At 37.8% G+C, this 20634-nt stretch overlaps 1 protein-coding gene across 1 annotated transcript in view; it reads right to left on the minus strand.

Annotated features, from left to right (window-relative positions):
• The window catches only part of PDZD8 (PDZ domain containing 8), an 85496-nt gene that overhangs the window by 33962 nt on the left and 30900 nt on the right, over window positions 1-20634 (minus strand). Inside the window, exons 2-3 of the mRNA XM_040486582.1 lie at window positions 19882-20007; window positions 6020-6122 (exon numbers count right to left, since the gene is read on the minus strand). Coding sequence (XP_040342516.1) covers window positions 6020-6122; window positions 19882-20007 — 229 coding nt within the window. The remainder of the gene's footprint in view (window positions 1-6019; window positions 6123-19881; window positions 20008-20634) is intronic.

Below are 20634 nucleotides of genomic sequence, written 5' to 3' on the forward strand. Positions count from 1 at the left end.
GAGAGACAGAGACAGAGAGAGAGAGAGAGAGAGAGAGAGAGAGAGAGAGAGAATATCCCAAGTAGGCTCTGCACTGTCAGCATAGGGCCCAATGCAGGGCTTGAACTCACAAACCATGAAATCATGACCTGAGTTGAAGTTGGACACTTAACCAACTGAGCCACCCAGGTGCCCCTATATTTACTTTTTAAAATGTGGCTATAAGAAAATTTAAAATCACCTAAATGGTGTATATTTCTATTGGATAGCGCGGTTTCAGATCATTGGTGAAAATGACCAAAGTTCTGGACTCAACCATTCAGGGTATTACACCTGGTCATCCCTACTCATAAGGCAGCTCTGTGACAAAATATTCTCCTACTAATAAAATTATATGGGAACCTTCTGTATGGCTCTTCATCAAAAAAATTCTGAAGGGTCCCCTGGGTGGCTCAGTTGGTTGGTTACACATCCGACTCTTGGTTGTGGCTCACAGGTCAGGATCTCACAGTTCCTGTGTTCAAGCCCTGCATCGGGCTCTGCACTGGCAGCATGGAGCCTGCTTGGGATTCTCTCTCTCCTCCTCTTCTTCCTCCTCCTCCTTCTTCTTCTCTCTCTCTCTCCGCCCCTCCCTCACTTGTGCTGTCTCTCTCAAAATAAATAAATAAATCAATCAATAATTTCTGAAAGTTGAAATGCATTTACTGTTTCCATTTCTTCTATATGCTTGTTTAGCATTGTAATATTAGACTCTAATCTAATCCCTATCTCTAGGGAATGAGTTCCTTATATATTATCACACTTTCTTCTGACTGATTACCTGCCTTCCACCATGTGTTTCCTGTATTCAGTTGCCCTAACCCTTACTCTGGAAGTATAAGGAGACTCACTGGGCTCTAAAAGAGATTGCCTCTGAGTCAGGTTCAGTTCTTAGGCAGCAACTAAGCATGGCTGATCTTATTAGTAAAGTCCTTTCATTCAAATCCCATCTCCCTACAGTTTCAGAGCTCTCCTTCTCTGTTCTAAACTGATTCCACTACCGCCACTCCCAAACTGTCTTCTAGTTATTAGACTACCACTCGGTTCAGTTCTTGTTAGGGGCAGTGGGATTTAACGCAACAAGTATAGATCCTACAGGCAAAAAGCTTTGGCTCTTTGTGTATGAGGAAAGTATTTCATACACTCATGTTACATATTTGGTTCCTATGCCTCCTTTCTTACACTGACAGTTTTTTGAAAGCAGGAATCATTTCCTCAAATGTCTCTTTAATTATACGGGTGTGTTTAAAAAGAAAATTGAGGGGACCTAATATGACCGATCTTTCAAAATCAGATCCTTTAAAAAAATGAGGTTTTGATTGGGAAGTAGCAGTGGAGAGGAGGAAAGGTACCACCCAAGTCAAACAGAGAGATAAAGCCTAGAATCTAGGAGGCGAAATCCTCTTTCATAACCTGGGGTGTGGCTGCCCCGGTCTAAGGCCTTCCTCACAGCAGCCACCGAATACAAGCTGCCCGCTGACACCACATTGCTCTGAAGGGAACATACTCACTGTGATTAAGAGTTCCAAATGATCATTTACGGATTCTCCCCAACTGTTAGCTGAATGCTCTTTAGGGACTTCTTACTTCTTATTTTTCAGGCAGATCTAAAATATCATGACATCTCCTAATGCCTTCAACCGCAGTTCCCTGTTACCTGCATATTGCGCCATAGAAGACATGAAGTGCTTCTATTTATGCTGAACACGTGACCATTCCAATATCTCTCTTCTGTCCATCCTATTGTACCTTCAGGGACCCAGAAGGTTCTTTTCTAATTCCCTGCCCCTATCAAAACAGGAAGAGACCCATATTCTTTTTAATTATGCACTTCTATCCCAATATAAGAAAAACTCCCTTAAAAAAAAAGTCCTCAGACAGATGTGAATATTTTTTTATGGTAAGACTATGGACTGGGCACATAAAATACATTCATAACCCTTTACCCTGGACTTCTACTTCTAAAAGGCCAGAAAACAATGATTGGCCATACTTCCCTGATGCTGGGGACAACACGTGACTCAGTTCTAGCAATGAGATTTAAGTGGAAGTCCTTGGGAGGAGCTTCCAGGAAAGCATTTAAAAAGGACAAAACATGGCTGATACGTACCTTCAGCAGGCTTTAGGCCTCACCCTTTTCCTTGAAGGGTGGATCCCTAGGGGTGCACTAGACATCTTACAGTCATGAGGACAAAAATCCCACACTGAGCCTGATGGGGGAGGAAGCCAGGTAAGAGCTGGGCTCTGTTCTTACAGCCTGGCACACGAGGCAAGTCTTGTTCTTGCTTAAGCCACTATTCGTTTGCTTTCGCTAATACTTGCAGCTAATACATTAAAACTGTTCATCTGTACCTCCCAACACTTGTGCAAACACTACAAATCTAAAGAATTCGTGTAGCATTATTATTAATGATCTGCCACTATCAGCAACATGATAAGGTACATATAATGCTTTAAAGACTCACAGACACATTTAAAATATGGAAAGAATTAGTTTTTCTTTCTTTCTACATTTTCACTCAAACTACTGGATCACTTCACTGAACCCATTTCACCATTTAAAAAACGAATTTAGGGGTACGTGGGTGGCTCAGTTGGTTAAGCGTCTGACTTCGGCTCAGGTCATGACCTCACGGTTCGTTGAGTTCAAGCTCCGCATCAGGCTCTGTGCTGACGGCTCGGAGCCTGGAGCCTGCTTGGGATTTTGTGTCTCCCTCTCTCTCCGTCCTTCCCTTGCTCTCGTTGTCTCTGTCTCTCAAAAATAATGAATAAATGTTAAAAAAAAATTTTTTTAACTAATTTAAACCTGAAAACTGTATTTATACAAAAATAGCTTCCAAACTCATCAAATACTTTCACATACTTATTTTTTACTGATATTCTTTTCTCTATCCCAATTTGCAATATATTGCCAATTATCTAATCCTATTTCTGCAATGTTTTATGAAGAACACAATAAATTCTCCTCCCCAGAGTTATTAAATTCAGACATATGTAATTTAATGCCTGGAGACACTTAACTGCTGCTGACACTTTCAACACCAGATGTAATTAGTAACCTGGAATTCTTTCTCCAAAACTACCTATGACATATATAAAGACCGAAAATTATAACTCAAGATTAAAACCTCACTAACCTTTGCTGTAAAATATTAAAGATGTCTAATCTCATATCTTTGCAAATATAATAAAGGAAACTGAAAATGCCAACAGCAATGGCAAATTATGACCATTTCATACCTGTATAAAACAATAATGCTTTTCCATGTATTCATGTAATTCAGAACTGGTTATTTTATTCCTCTGAGGAGTTGCTTCACATTGTTTGAGATGTAACTTAGAAGAAAGCGAGGGTATGAACAACCATCAAAGAAATGGGAGACTTTCTTCAAAACCACTATTTTGACCATGTAATTCCCAGGCTCAGAATCTTCAATAGCTCCCTACCACTTTCATAAATTCACACTCTGTGGCCCATCCTCCCTCTCCCGATTTACTCCTCCCTATTTTCCCACCCTGACCAAAATCACTCTAGTTATTCCAAAAGGATTTCATACTACTCAATTTTTATGTAAGGACATTCACAACAGTTATTACAGAAAGAAATGAGAAACAACTTAAGGTCAAAAGAACGTCCAAAGAATATCAATTACCACTAAAAGTCGCATTCTTCAAGAGCATGAAAATATTCTTATAGATCTATTTAAAAAATTGAGAACTGTGACTATTTTTTAAAATGCTACAAAGAATAACATTATTCTAGGAAAACCAAAACCCATTACTACTATTATAAAAGTTAGGTAGCATAGTTCAAAAGTATTTCTTCACCATAATGAAGACGTAGTAGAGAAATAGTTTTCGCAAATACTGGCTACAAAAAATAATCACAGGATTGTCTATATTGCCACCAAGAGTTAAAGTTAATAGAAACAACTAAATATATAAGCACACCTTTAAAGAACAGAACTATAATTTATTCCTGCAAAAAACTATTGATGTGCTAAATGGATCTTGGCTTTCAAAACACTAAAAGTAATTCCAGAGAGGTTTGGGGTTTCAAGCAGCACTCTTGGAATTTTATTATTACCAAGCCCATAATATTTCAATATATGCTTAGTAAATTAAATAAACTGCTTAAAGTAAGTAAATAAATAAAGGCTGTGGTTCCCTTAGGGAAGAGACTCGCCCGCCCCAACAACCCTGCCCCGATTACAGCCGTACCATTCTGGAATTCTGTTTCCATTGGGTAACTTCAGGGGCTTAATAAAGAAATTCTGTAGACAACATTTTGATAAATGCTCTAAATCTTTAATAGACTAGATTTATGCAAATTGCAAGCAGCACATAATAATTGCTATTAAAACTGCTATTCAGAATATCAGAAAATACCAACTCATTTTAGAAACAAATTAACCAATAACTAGTGACAATTTTTATTCATTTAAGAACCCAAAGAATCTAACACGTCCAATTAAAACGTGTTGAGAGTAAAGCACTATTTTTGTTTATCTTTAATTCTAACATTTAAAATATTTTATTTTTTTTTTTTATTTTTTTAAAAAAAAAATTTTTTTTTTTCAACGTTTATTTATTTTTGGGACAGAGAGAGACAGAGCATGAACGGGGGAGGGGCAGAGAGAGAGGGAGACACAGAATCGGAAACAGGCTCCAGGCTCTGAGCCATCAGCCCAGAGCCTGACGCGGGGCTCGAACTCCTGGACTGCGAGATCGTGACCTGGCTGAAGTCGGACGCTTAACCGACTGCGCCACCCAGGCGCCCCACATTTAAAATATTTTAAAAGCCTTTTCAGTCTTGCAATTTAGGTTACTTTTTTTTTTAATAAAAAAACAAACCAGAACTCTAAGTCCTTCATACACCAGAAGGATATCAAACCCACTCTCTTCTATCTCCTCAGCTACCACCTGGTTAAAGTAAACATCACTTCCCTAAACACCTCCGAACGGATCTCTCTTTAGGTGCACTCTTATCCTCCTCCAATCCTTGGTCTACACAAGCAGAACATTTTGTACAAAATGTACACAAGATCACGTCACTTGTCATCTGAAAACTCTCCCACCACAAATAATGAAATTCAAACTCCTTACAAGATGACGCATGACTCTTTACCTCACGTACCACGCTCCAGAGACACTGGCTTCTGTCCTCACACACACCAAGCGTGTTCCACCTGCCTTCACACACTGGCTGTTCCCTTTGCTGGGAATGCCTTCCACTCCCTCAACCCCCAAACTCCACGTGGCTTGCTCCTCTTCATGATTCGGGCCCCATCTCCAGTGTCGGGTTGTCAGATTTAGCATATAAAAACGGGGGAATACTTTTAACAACAACAAAAATTATTCACTGTTTATCTGAAATTCTATCTGAATGGATGAACATCCTGTGTCAGTGTCATCTTTTTAGAGGTTTTCCCTAAAGAATCTCCTTTGTCACAACCCCATTTTCTTCATAGTATCTGTCCATCTCTGGAAATTACCTTGTTCATGTCTTCGGTCTACCCATTTATTGTCATTTCTACCTCCATCCTAAACACGTAGTTCACCTCTCTCCTCTTCTAACCATCCTGCCAAACCTCTACTCCATATTAGCACCACAAAACAGGGTCTTTTCTTAATTTGAACTGTTTCCTCAGCACACAGTGCCTAGTAGAAAGTAAGCATTCATGGAGCATCTATTGAATGAAAGAATGCTCTAAATTCACTGCTAAGAGGCTTAGAATTATTCTAATTCCATCCCTGTGAAACAATTTGAAAGTTCTAGAAGTAAAATCAGCCTAGGTTTCTTATGCGAGCAAGTGATCTGAGTACTAGTTTTATGTGATTCATTTTATCACCGATGTGTATTGCAACAAGACAAATGCGAGCTGTTCATACTTATTTGCACATAACCAAAAATAACTCTCGGGACAGAGAAACATTATTAAAAGCATACTTAGAAAACACAAACTTTATGAAGATGTAAAACTATGCAAATTCACTTTACCGTCTTAATCGAACTCCTCTGTTTTTCTTCCCAAACACCACTGCTCAACTCAAGCGTACAGTGAATATTTGCCTCTCTGTCATAGGATCCAAAAATGAGTAACCTGCAGGATAAAAATAAAACAAGGAGACTATTACACCAGTTCTAGGAGATAAAATTTTCTTTCTGATTATACCAAGAAGTAGCAAGTGACTCCATTACTACTTATAATTTTGGTAACAGAAAAAAAAAAATTAAGTCAAACACTTAGCACACCCTCTAGTGGAAAAGGGAAGTAAAGCTAAAACTAGGTGAAATTCAGGACAAGCTTTTCTCAGCAGCTAGATCAAATAGAAAAATTGCAGATATTCACGAGGTGAACAAACTGACCAGACATCTATACATAGTAGCAGAAGCTACAGACCTTCAAATCTGACTGTTGAATTTAAAAAACAAGTTAGGGAGTGACTCATATAGTACGATACCACCTCTGTAAAAATGACACACACATAAAATAGTACAACATAGTTGCTTATGAACATACCCACACACTTCTCCGTCTACTAACATGACTTTAGGCAAATTATTTACCTTCTCAAAACCCGTTGCTTTCTCTGAAAAATTCAGGGCAAAAATAATACCACTTAGAGCTGTCGTGAGAACAAAAGAAGACAACGCATGCCAAAGCATTCAGTACAGCACCTAGCAAACAGTAAGTGTTCAATGAAGTGTTTGCTATTTCTATTATCTTGAAAATAATTGTCAAGGAATAAGCAAATCGCCTAATTTTACTATTTAATATTCATATCTAAAAAGGAAATCTCAGGTCCAATCTTGAGATGACATAAAGCAGTTTTACCACTAAAGGAAAAAAATATTACCCAGATGTCTAGCTTCCATATTACCTATCTTCTAAAGCAGAACATAAGTCTGCCAATGTGTTTCAGGAGTAAGCTTCAGAAAAGCTTTAGAATTAATCAACATTTGACTGCTACTCTGTTACTTTATGTCTACACAAAGATCATGGGGGTAGAAGTGAGATAATCATTTTTAAAAGTAGATAAAACACATTAGATGGGCACTCAGTTGGTTGAGTGTCTGACTCTTGATTTCGGCTCAGGTCATGATCTCACAGTCGTGAGATCGAGCCCTGCATTGGGCTCTGAGCTGGCAGTGCGGAGCCTGCTTGGGATTCATTCTCTCTCCCTCCCTCTCTATCTATCTGTCTCCCCCACCCCCCACCTCCACCCCTGCCCTGCTTATGCGTGCATGTGCATGCACGTGCTCTCTCTTAAAATAAACTTTAAAAAGGGGCACCTGGGTGGCTCAGTGAGTTAAGCGTCCGACTTCAGCTCAGGTCATGATCTCACAGTTTGTGAGTTCGAGCCCCGTGTTGGGCTCTGTGCTGACAACTCAGAGCCTGGAGCCTGATTTGGATTCTGTGTGTGTGTGTGTGTGTGTGTGTGTGTGTCTCAAAAATAAGATTAAAAAATTTTTTTTCAACTAACTTACAAAAAACCCACATTAGAGTAATAGGAGAAAACTGTGTCCTAAGGCTGGAGACTTTGAGCAAATCATGTCCATACCTCACAAACCGGCTTCATAAACTAAAAAGTCCGAATACACTCATGGGAAAAGAAATCTCTACACTCAAATAGTTTTTAATCTTAAAAGGATATTTAATGGTGCTTAACAACCTACTGCCAAAAACAACACGAAGATTCATAATTATAAAATACTGAGTTTATAAAAAGCAGCTCTGCTGCCACCATCTGTTCAAAAGAGTCAACTACCTACGGGCCTTTCTGGTCACGCAGAGAAGGCTTATGCACCAGCTAATGCTCCCAAATTCCCAAAAGATACTAATCTTCAGGATTCGGGAATGATAAAGCAATTCTCAGAATCCATCCCTGAAAGCATAGAACTTTTTTCCTATTTTTATGTTTTTCATAACACCTTTTTAACATTTAAAAAAATAACACAAAACGTATTAATTCAAAATGAGTTACGGACTTAAATGTAAGAGAAGAAAACATAAAAACAAATCTTTGTGACCTTGATTTGGACAATGGTTTCTTAAGATGGGACAGCAAAAGCACAAGTACCAAAAAAATAAAAAATAAAAATAAATGGGACTTCAATGAAATTAAAATTTTTGTACTTCAAAGGACATGACCATGTAAGTGAGAAGACAGTTCACAGAATGGGAGAAAATATCTGCAAACTGTGTATCTCATATGGGTCTAGTATAACCCAATTTAAAATTGGACATTTCTCCAAACAGATATGCAAAGAGCCAATAAGCACATGAAAATAGGCTCGACCGCATTAGCCACCAGGGAAATGCAAATCATAGCCACGGAGAAAAGCCACTTCGTACTCATAGATGGCTAATAAAAAAAGGAGACAACAAATACTGGTGAGGATGTAGAGAAATGAATCTTTATACTTTGCTGGAGGGAATGTAAAATGGTGCAGCCACTTTGAAAAACAGTTCGTCAGCTCCTTAAAAAGTTAACATATGACCCAATAATTCCATTCCTGGGAAATGAAATCAGACATTCACACAAAAACTTAACATGTATGTTCACAGCAGCATCATTCATAATAATCAAACCATGAAAACAACCCTTCAGGCTCATCAACTAAGGAGAGGTAAATAAAACGTGGCATATACACACAATGAAATATTATTTGGCAATAAGAGGAAATTAAGTAATGATACATGCTCCGATATGCATGAACCTTGAAAAGATGCTATGTGAACGAAGCCAGTCACAAAAGACCGTATACTGTATGATTCCACATTTATATGGAATGTTTGGAGTAGGCAAATGAAGAGACAAAGTAAATTAGTGGTTACTTGGGGCTGGGGGAGGAGGACTAGTGGGGAACGGGGACTGGCTCCTACTGTGTATGGGGTTTCTGTAGGAGGGACAAAAATATTCTAAAATCGGATCATGGATCATGATGACGGTTGCACAACCCTGTGAATGTACTAGAACACAACAAATCGTACACCCTGCATGGATGGATCCTATGGTATGTGAATTGTGTCTTAATAAAACTGATTAAAGAAAAAAAGAATAACGCGTGATCATAACGATAGTAAATCAGTAGGGTTACACTAAAAGTTTTACACATTTGTTTCAAAAAGATGTAATAAATACTTGGTTTACCATTACTATGAGTCAATATGTTGTGACAAGATTATGTATTTCAATAAAATGTAAGCATGATTTTTACCTGATATTCAAGAACAGAAAATATTAAAAGGGTACCTTGAAACAAAATATATTCCAAATGAAAATCGTTCCAAATACTGAAATACCACAAATATTTAACATTTAATAGTTTTTCTTAACAATGACATTTGAAGGTACACAAAGCATTAACTGCCCTGACAATGTTTTTTTTAAGGCATTCATTCATTCATTCATTCATTCATCCATTCATTCACTTATTTTGAGGGAGAGAGAAGGAAAGAGAAATCAGGAGGCAGGCTCCAGCCATGCTGTCAGTGCAGAGCCTGCTGTGAGGCTCGAACTCACAAACTGCCAGATCACACCCTGAGCTGAGATCGAGAACTGGATGCTTAACTGACTGAGCCACTCAGGCACCCCAAATTGCCCTGATAACCTTGATCTTTGATTTGTGACAAATATTCCAGGCACAGAAAACTTTCATTTTGCATTGCTGTCAACTGGTCCAACTGTTAAAAGTACTTCCAAAAGCACTTTCAGGTTGGATGCTAGGGTACATTTTGCTTCAGATAACTTTCTCTTTTTAATAATGGAAATATTTTGATTGCCCAGAATCTGGTTTTGCCATTGAAATGGATACAGCTTTTATTAATCCTGATTTTAGATCAATTTCTGATTCTATGTCAGAGCATCCTACATTCACGTCTTATTCCATTAAAGCACTTTACAAAGAACTGTAGCCTATGGTCAATATTCAAATATTGGAAAAAGCCGGCAAACATAAGTACTCTAACAAAGTAACTTTAGTTTCTCCCAGAAAAGTTAACAGAACACATGTCATACTGTCAATTTAAGGATTTATTTTGTTTAGAAAACTTGTTATTTCTTGAAACAAAAAAGATATTATTTCTTACAGTTTGTATAAAGTATAGTATGTACACAAATTTATTAATATTTGTTTGCAAGAACACTCCCAGTTACAAGACAAGGCAAAAGCTACACCCAAGACTGCCTGCTTAGACCATGATGTTTCTTCTCTAAAGCTCTGTATCTGGTCCCCAGGACACAGTTCCTATGTCAGTGTTGCCTGTGCCTGCTTGTGATGTGTAATCTGGATTCCTTCAATCTGTAATGACTCTATGTTGAATGTTAAGCTTAACGTTTTCCCCCATTTTCCTGATTTCTTGACTGGTATCTCTTGAGATTTGGAAAAACTTGTAAATTTCTGGAGCAATGCCAGGAAGGATTTCCTAGAAATCCTGGAAATTTTCCTGGAAATTACTGGAAACACAAGTACCAGCCAAGTTAGGTGAATGTAGAAAGCATTTGTTTTCGTTTAAGCAGAACATTTAAAAAACACTAAAACAATTTTCATTCTACATCCCTATGCATATACAATTCAATCTTGAGTTAAACAAAGGCTTTCCATTCAAATTATATAATCACCAGAAATAAGTAGTAACAATCACTGGCTAATACATATTTTGAGTCAAATGAACACTCAATAGATGCTGAATAAGGAATAAACGGTACAAAAACTTTTTACTATACTACTTGGAAAGGGGGAAGGAAGAGTCCATATTGCTGAACAAAATGGCAAAGGAAACTGCCTTTAGACCCCTCTGTCCCCTGAAAGAACTATTATTAGCTCTATGAAAGCTCTTTCCAAGTTCAAAATGTTTATTTTTTTTTTAAAGGCAAAGGTATACTGCAACCTCATGTTAAATATAAACACAAACACCACCTATCGAACAAGAGAATTTACAGCACTCAAGACCAAAAGAAAAGTAATTCCTAATGCGCCCTTCTATAAGAACCTCATTTTTACAGCAAAAGTGAAAAACAAACAAAAATTAAAAAAAATTTGTTTTTTTTTTACCATTTACTCAGTTTTGAGAGAGAGAGAGAGAGAGAGAGAGAGCGAGGGAGGGGCAGAGAGCGAGGGAGACACAGGATCTGCAGCAGGCTCCAGGCTCTGAGCTGTCAGCACAGAGCCTGATGTGGGGCTCGAACTCATAAACCATAAGATCATGACCTGAGCTGAAGTCAGACGCTTAACTGACTGAGCCACCCAGGCACCCCCCCCCCCCCATTTTTTTTAAATGATTAAGCTTAATTTGAAAAGAGTCTTGCACTGATAGGGAGTCAAATATCAACTCACAGGTTGTGAAAAGAATCAAACGTAGCTGACCTCCTCCTATATGTGCTTACCTGCCTTTACTACCTCCTCACTTCCCCCACAAAACCATCCTACTTAGAACTCAACTCTCCTGTCTGTGACAAAGACTTCCAAATCTAATGTCCAGTCCTTGTTCTTCTCCTGTTTTGCTTCTACAACCCCAAGTTTACAGGACTCTTTTCTATAGGGAAATCTAACCATGCCCTACTGCTAAAGATATATAAAGTCGCATTCATCACCCTCTGAAACAAACACATCGATTACTCCCACTTGTCCTGAAAGGCAGAAGCTATGTCTTGTTGTCTATAACCTCCGATGTCCAAAAAATAATCAATACTTGATGACCAAATCAAAGTCAATGATACCATAATCCTTAACGGTCCTTTGCCTCCCCCGCCTGAATCCACATTTCAGCCACTCAAGAAACCCTGTCCTAGTTATTCTATTTGTGCTTTTCTTTCTGTCCCTACAGATACAGATCTTTCAAGTGTGTACCTCGTCACCTTTAACCTAGAACACTACTTAGTCTCTGGGGCTTCAACCTCCCTCTTTCCCTCTGCAATCTGCCTTATAAACAGCAATCTTCTTAACACAGCACTTCTTTTTTTTTTTTTTTTTTAATTTTTTTTTTTCAACGTTTATTTATTTTTGGGACAGAGAGAGACAGAGCATGAATGGGCGAGGGGCAGAGAGAGAGGGAGACACAGAATCGGAAACAGGCTCCAGGCTCTGAGCCATCAGCCCAGAGCCCGACGCGGGGCTCGAACTCACGGACCGCGAGATCGTGACCTGGCTGAAGTCGGACGCTTAACCGACTGCGCCACCCAGGCGCCCCAACACAGCACTTCTTAATGTCACTTTCAGACACCTTCCGTAACTGCCCTCTGATTAAGGGAGAACTGCCTTGGACTTACTTTGCTAGCGAATCTGGCTCTGATTTTTCACGTAAACATCTGTATTTCACTCGGACAGGTCCTGAAAATACAAATTCTCACTTTTGTCGTATTGGCTCTTTTTCTAACTGCCTACGTTATCATATTAGCTGCTACTCAAATCCACCACCCGTCTGTCTGCCCATCTTGGAAGACACACCTCTTATCCACGAAGTTTTCCATAGCACTTTCAGTTCCAAAATACTTTCTCCTTGCACTAAATTTCTATAGTACTTATTCGCTAAGCCTCCTTTCAAGTAAGACAGCCTTGTGCAGTTGGCTTGTTTATGTATTTGTCTGCTAGCCCCACCTACATTTCAAGTTTCAAGAGTTTGGGCACTGGACTTCCCACTTTTCTGTATTCACCGCAGTGTGGACACAAAGTGAAGGCAGCAGCGACAGAAGAACCGGGAGCAGTGGTGGCAGCTAACGATTACTGCCGGGCAGGGCTAAAAGCTTCTACATTTATTATTTCACTCCGTTTTCACAATTACTCTATGAAACAGGCACTATTATTACCCTAATTTACAGATTAAAAAACTGAGGCACAGAGAAGTTGGGTAATTTACCCGAGATCACACAGCGAGTGAAAGTCTGGGCCACATAAATGTGAGATTAATGAATTCAAGAAATTTTGACAGAAAAAAGGGGGAAAATATTTTTCTATAAATAAAAAAACACTAGAAGCAGTGATTGACAGTTATGGCATAATGGTACAAAGAGAGGGAAAATTCAATCAAATTCATGATCTTCTTTTGAATTCTATTTTCTGACCACAGTTCATTTTACAGTTCACTTCAGTTTTGTTGACGGTATCATATATGAGTAAAGAGCATACCCAACATCACATTTAAAACATTCTGGAGTTTGGCCTTTGAAACCAGAGTTTCGGTTTTAGGTCAGCTAGTTCCTATTTAATTTTCTAAATTCCTTTATAATTCAGACATCAGAGGAAATAAAATAGCTATGTTTGCTGTATGAAACAGCAGCAAATATATACAGTTACAAAAGAAACAGTACTATTTTCTGACACAATAACCTTAGGGAAGAGGAGGTGGGGGAAGAAAAGAAACACAGGACAGATAAATTCCAAATCTGGAATCTTCTGGAAAGTCTGCTTCTAGTTAAAAGCAACCTAATTATAGGGAGGATTATTTAACTCTACCCTAGAGAAATGTACAGAAACTAAGATTTTTTTTCTTTTCTCCCTAGAGGAACGTTAGCAGCTAATAAATACAGGGATAGTCTCAAGATCTCTATAGGAATCGGATTCATTTGGTGGGGTTATGTCAAATTCACAGACCTTTATAGTTACGGACGTATACAGCTTTAAAGACCTCTAGGAATCATATTCAGCAACAGTTCCAAGAAATTCTTTCCATTTTTCAACAGCCACTTACACAAATTTAAATTCTCATATTTGAGCTAATTTCTTCTGATCTCTCCTCCCATGAAGGAAAAGATTTCAGCCTTCGTCTAAATGATACTTCATTATTAGTACACAATTCTGTCCCACCGTCTTCTTGAAAAGGTAACATTTAAAAAATAATGACTTGCCCTCAAATCCAAACTTTGTATACTTCTAACATAACATGAAGAATTTCAGAACCAGTTTTCCTTGGTAAGATTTTTTTTTTTTAAGTTATAAAGAAAATAGAAAGAATGAGGGATTTTGGAGTCAGACAAACTTAGATTCCAATTCTAGCCAGGATGTGATGGGCAAGTAACCTATAGATCTTAATCATCTAGAAAGTAGATAGAATAATAGTAATCCTGTAAAGATATCCGAGAGTTGGAAATAATGAATGCAAAATGCCTACTATATATATTACAGATAATAAATGCTATTAATAATATAAGTATTTGCAGAGTCATGCTCCAAAAAGTATCTTCAAATTTAGCTACACATTTTCCCTTTTTAAAAGAGATAAAATGTCAAACAAGTAAATGCAGATAATATAACAACACCTATTTATCAACTACTCAGGAAACAAAGTTAATACTTAGCCTTATTTGTTTCAGAAAGATTTTTTTTTTAAGAGAGAATCTTTATTTTGAGAGAGAGAAAGAGAGAGCATGAGCGGGGCAGAGAGAGAGAGAGAGAGAGAGAGAGAGAGAGAGAGAGAGAGAGAGAATATCCAAAGCAGGCTCCAGACTCTGAGCTGTCAGCACAGAGCCTGACACGAGGCTCACATCCACAAACCATGAGATCATGACCTGAGCCAAAGTAGGAAGCTTAACTAAGCCACCCAGCCGCCCTAGAAAGATTTTAAAAAACCAAAAACCAAAAAACAGTTTTAACACTTGGCGTACCTGGGTGGGGATCTCACTGCTCATGAGTTCGAGCCCCACATCAGGCTCTGTGCTGACAGCTGGCAGTTCAGACCCTGGAGCCTACTTCAGATTTTGTCTCTGTCTCTCTGCCCCTTCCCCACTCACATGCTCTTTCTCTCTCAAATGTAAATAAATATTAAAAAATTAAAACAAACAAAAACCAGTTAACACTAGAGTAAAAAATAACCAAGTGAACAGAATCAAACAATACTAACCTAAATGAAAAGATTGACAATCAATGCAAGCTAGAAATACTTTGTGGTTGTAACTTCTCAAACAGACTGAATTTCAAATTCCATAATGTTAACAGCCTTCTCTACAGAAGAACTAAACATTTTACTATACAACATGGACATCAAAATGTCACCTTGAAGCTGCCTCCCCTAATACAAGCATATCTCCTTTCATAATAATGCTTCACTTTATTGTGCTTTCTATAGATACTGTGTTTTTTGACAATTGAAGGTCTACGTCAAGTCTAAATTCTAAAAATATGTGATTCATAAAACAGGAAAAATAGAAAGAAGGGGCAGAGGAGCAAAGAAAGCCAAAAAACAAAAAACCAAAAGAAACAAACCAAACCAACAGATGAGAGAAAAACTAAAGGACAAAATGACAGACCGAAATACAACTTATTACATTAAGCATAAATGAACTAAATACTCCAAAGAAAAGGCAGAGATGATCAGACTACACATAAAAGAACCGTTTGTAATATATATTTAAATATAAAGACACAAAAAGACTTAAAGTAAAAGATTATAGAAAAAAACATAGAAACCATGCAAACAATAAACATAAGAAAACTGTAGCAGCTTTATCAATATTAAACAAAGTATCAAGACAAGAAATACTGTGAGACAAAAAGGGGCCCTTCACAATGGTAAAAGGGTCAATATATCAAGAAGACATATGCATCTAATAATGAAACTACAAAAAAGAGAGAAATTCATAGTCATGGTTGAAAATTTAAATACACTTTTCACTCAGTAATTGATAGAACTAGACCAAAAAAATCAGGAAAGATACAGAAGATCTGAATGACTATACATACAGGCAGCCCTTACTTTGAGTTACTGCATGTGAGAACAGTGTCCCCACTTTCCACTGTTCTGATATGCAAGGTTTTGGTTAACACAGTTCCATGCTGAGTAAGGACTATCTGTGTATGTTTTTGTATAGTTTTGAATTTTGGAAGCATGTGAATGCTATATGTATTAAAATAAGAATCAATAAGGATGGAAAGGCAGCAGTGTGAGGGAGGGAGACTGAAACCAAAAGCAAACAACAACAACAAAATAAGCCCAACCATATTTCAAATGAGTAACATAACACATTGAAGGGGGAAAACTAACCTAATTTATGAATACAGTACTTGACCAGATGCCCTTAATCTTGGGTAAAGTAGGGGAGAACTGCAAATAAATCCTGAATTCTTTTTCGTAAGTATGTTTTCTCTTTTTGTACGGACAAAGCAATTCTGAAACTATCTGAGATATATTAAAGAATTAAGCAAATGAGTAAATTGTTGATGTTATTGGGAGCCAGGGCTCAAGGGACAAAAATACGAAAGGGGTAAGAACTAATACAAGGAAAGCCCTGTGAGAATGAACTGGAATTGGAAGTACTAGAACTGGGTGAATTCATGACTTCTAAATTACGTATGTGTTGTATGTATTATATACGTGTAAGTGTCTACACACATATGTATTTCCTAACTGTCTGCTAAAGGGGCTTCTGGTTATATATGAGTAGCAATGAATACATCCAACACCCAGATCTTGATTTTTTAATTATCATTTTCTACTAAAAGAAACTAGGGCTCTTTGGAAAAACAGCTGATTCCAGGACTATGACAGAGAAGAAACAAAATGAACCTAGAAGAGCTGTTATACCACAAAGTGATAAAGGCCTTAAAAAAAAAAAAGAAGAGGAAGAAGAAAAAAGACAGGATTATGTCACAGGCGGCATACAGCAGTCAGTCTGAGGGGCTCCTAGAGGCCACAGAGGACAATTTAAGCACCAAAATAATGAAGGACAGTAAAGAAAGAATAGGAATCCATGAATCCATGAATCCATGAATCCATGCTGGTAATAGTTAATTGGGAAATAAGGGAAGACTCTTGGTATAGAGCAGAATGTCAACTGCTGTGGTTTTCTTTGTGTTAACACTTGAAAAAAATTTAAATGATGTATTTTTGGAACCCAGTAAACCAAAACAACACTTTAGAAGCTGCTGACAAAACACAGACTTTAGAACAGTGTGACTCAGTGAAGAACTGACCTTAATTAGAATCTCCTTCGATCTATAATTAGGGACAGGTTATCCTAAATATACTAATTTGGAGTACAAAGCTCTCACACAACAAAACTTCATAGTTTTGCCTTCACCAACTATAATCTTAGTTTGTTTAAAATGTGACTGACTGGTTGATAAAACCAGCCAAAGAAAAGAAAATGTATCCATTACATCATTGTCTTAACACAAAGATGTATATGACAAATCCCTCTAGACTTGAGTGCCAGAATTTCTTTTCCCCCGAAAAACACGCACAGTATACCACGAAGTAAGAGCTACGTAGTCCATCAAGTTTCCTTTGCTGCCGGAAACCTGAGCTTTTCTTCTCTATACAGTTGTTTTAGATATAATTTGTCTTCTATTTAAATGCACATGGGCCTATATTTTGTTTGCAAAATATCTCAAATCCTTTAAGATGGAATTTATAAAATAAATCATAAACCTAAAAAAAATCGTAATATGACTGCAACACTAATTGGAAATAATTTAGTCTTCTAATAGTGCTACGAATACAGCAATTTAGTTCATCTGTGGTTTGAAAGTCAGCGTTAGTGCAAAAAAAATTCAGAATGACTGTTTTTTTTAAACTCTGACAAAAAGTGTTAGAACCAATTTTTACAAAGTTGTTTCTGCCCCCAACGTTTTACCTGGGAAATTCAAAACTATATTTCAGATAATTTGAAAAGAACTTCCCTTTACAGTGTGAGACCTAAAACTTTTAAAGTAATAAAATTCAGGGGTGCCAGCGTGGCTCAGTCAGTTAAGTATCAGGCTCCTGACTTCAGCTCAGGTCTTAATCTCCTGGTTTGTGAGTTCGAATCCCGTGTCAGGGATTCTCTCTCTCTCCTGCCCACCCCCCGCACGCAGGCGCGTGCCCTCTCTCTCTCTCAACAATAAAAACATTAAAAAAGAGAATTTACAGGACTCTCTCTGCCCCTCCTTGGCTTGCACTGTCTCTCTCAAAACAAATAAACTTTAAAAATAAATATATACATAAAAATTCCTAGCACAGTATCTCTTTATTACACCTCATCTACATCATATTAAACAAATGTATGTTGAATAAACGAATAATAAATCTTCTTCAAGGCTATCTTTGCAGGTCTGGGGATGGGTAGATGAGTAGGTAGATACAGGAGAAGCACGAAATTCTGTCCAAAACTGCTCTTCAAATGTTTGAAAGTTGCTATGATTATTTTGGAAAAAGTAATCCAATGTTATGATTCTGAATCTATAAGAAATGTAAATGTACAAGAAAATTCACTGAAAGAAAAAAAGGAACATCAGGCCAAAACTTCTTGAGACACAGACCACTTGAAAAATGTCCTTCCAGACGTTAGCAGAAGCCCAAATCTTAATTAGGTATTTAATATTCACGCTTACTATACCATATTAGTTTAGCCACTTAAAACTCAGACTTGTGCAGAGCTGTGTTTTTATGTACATGTCACTTTACCACACGATGCAGTCCCTTTTATAAAATCTACAGCATATTTAGTCCTTCTATGATTAAAAAAAATCCTCTGCAACCAGACTTGCTGACATAATGACATACAATACTGAATCATTCCAAGGTAAAAAAAAACAAAGCTTAGCATACTACTAGTATATTAAAAATTAACCTATCAGCAAGGACACAAATACACTGGGTACAAAACAGAACTGTGTACTCAGGCACTTGTTTTTATTATGGGCTGGAAATAAAAATAGAAGTGATAAGTACCCAATAAGTGGTACAAACAAGTGTCACAGAAATGCAGCAAGGAAGACTGGTTTCCGGGAGCAGAACATGGGGTAAGGCCATCGGCCTGGAATAGAGTGGGCTGTGAACACAAGAAGCTTGGTTCTTTAAAATATCTATGGCAGGGAATAGTGAACTATGATCCATGGGCTAAATCCAGCCCCCTGCTTGTTTTTGTGTTGCCTATAAACTACCAACGGTTTTTACATTTTTAAATGATTGGAAAAAAAAAAATCAAAAGAGGAGTAGGTCATGATACATGAAAATTATGAAATTCCTATGTAGACCTTTATGGAGACACAGCCATACCACGCCCATCCGTTTACCTGTTTTCTATGATTGCTTTCATATTACAAGGGCGAGCTGAGTAGATGCCACACAGACCACCTGAATCATAAAGCCTAAACTATTTACACTATGTGGCCCTTGAGAGAAAACATTTGCCAAACTCTTTCCTGAGAAAGGCCTATGTGGCTGAGGCATTAGGAGTGAGGGGCTGGGAGGAAAAAGAAGCTAGAGAGGCAAGAGGGGCACGTGGGCCATAGCGAGGATTTGCGTCTACATTCTAAGAGTAACAGGGAAGCCCTTAAACAATTTGAAGTAGAAAAGTGACAGGAAGATTTGCATTTTAAAAAGCTCATTCTGGTGGTTACACAGGTAACCAGCATGAGGAAAAAAGTAAGGATGTTAGCGTAGTAAGTAGTTTAAGCAGGATATGAACATAGCTAAGACTTATGGGGCTGGGAAAGTAAAAAAAGGAGGCTGGGCAAGATTATTTCCGAGATGCCTTTCAGCTCTAAAATTTTAAGAATCACAGGGGTTTCTAAGTCTGGTTTTGCAACTTTTCAGGGTATTTCCAATGATCACAAACAAATCTCAAAAATGTTATACTATGTAACATTTACTATATATGTTATACATATAACAACTCTCCAATAGGAAGTTAGAAATACGCCAACAGAGCATCAAGCATCTAAAGTTTACTGAAGAATAAATGATCCTCTCCATTAGAATACTTTCTAAAATACGGTTTAAATTTTTTGCAAGCCGGAAAGGACTAGTTTTATGAAATTCATGGTCAAAGAATTACAGTTCATACATAAATGAACACAATGGGGGAATGAACACAAATGTGTGTGCATAAATTTTCACCGCACTTTCCCATAATGTAGCAATGAGGGAACAAAGAACATACCTGCTACATTCTAACAATGTAACTTTGAGACGGCCTTCGGTAAGTGCCCACTGTTGTATATGGATATGTTCTTCTTCATCTTCTTCAAATCCTTGCAAGGTTTGGAATGGAAAAAACGGCTTAAACCTGAGAAAAGTAAAGATAAGTCTAAATTTCTGAACAAGAAACACCACAGCTTAACGCATAATAACAAAACCTATCTGTAGGAAAACAACACAAAACGAAAACCTAAACTGCCCGTGCTCCATAAATCCAAAGCTTATCACACTCAACTGGCAGCAGATGGTACCTTCTCTGTGGCACCCAGACCCCCCTGGGTTTTTGGCATGCTCTCGGTGACAAGGCAGGACACTTAGAAAAAAGAACAAGAAAATCTGAAGATCCCCATTAGGCCCTAAAACTTGGGTGGGGCAGGAGAGTGATTCTTTCTGGACTAGATGGAAGAGTGTCCCTACAGTACAAGATCAAAATTCAGAATGCATTTTTCATGGAAACAATACAATTGACAGTAATTAGCACATGATAATGATTACTCATCACAACGACATCAACAGCAATCAGTGACGGCAAGGATAGCATCAGAATCGTTTACTATTTGCCAGACAGTGTGCTAAAGCTTTCCAAGCTCACAATACTGAGAGGGCTGATAGACTAGCTTCCCTCCCCAGATGAGAACAGCGAGCCTCACAGGTTAAAGGATTTGTTCAATGTCACATGGTGGGTGGCAGTACCAGGATTCAAGCTAGCATGATT

The sequence above is a fragment of the Herpailurus yagouaroundi genome, unplaced genomic scaffold (assembly GCF_014898765.1).
Source record: "Herpailurus yagouaroundi ecotype Mexico unplaced genomic scaffold, PumYag 163, whole genome shotgun sequence".
In the NCBI taxonomy this organism is placed as follows: domain Eukaryota; kingdom Metazoa; phylum Chordata; class Mammalia; order Carnivora; family Felidae; genus Herpailurus; species Herpailurus yagouaroundi.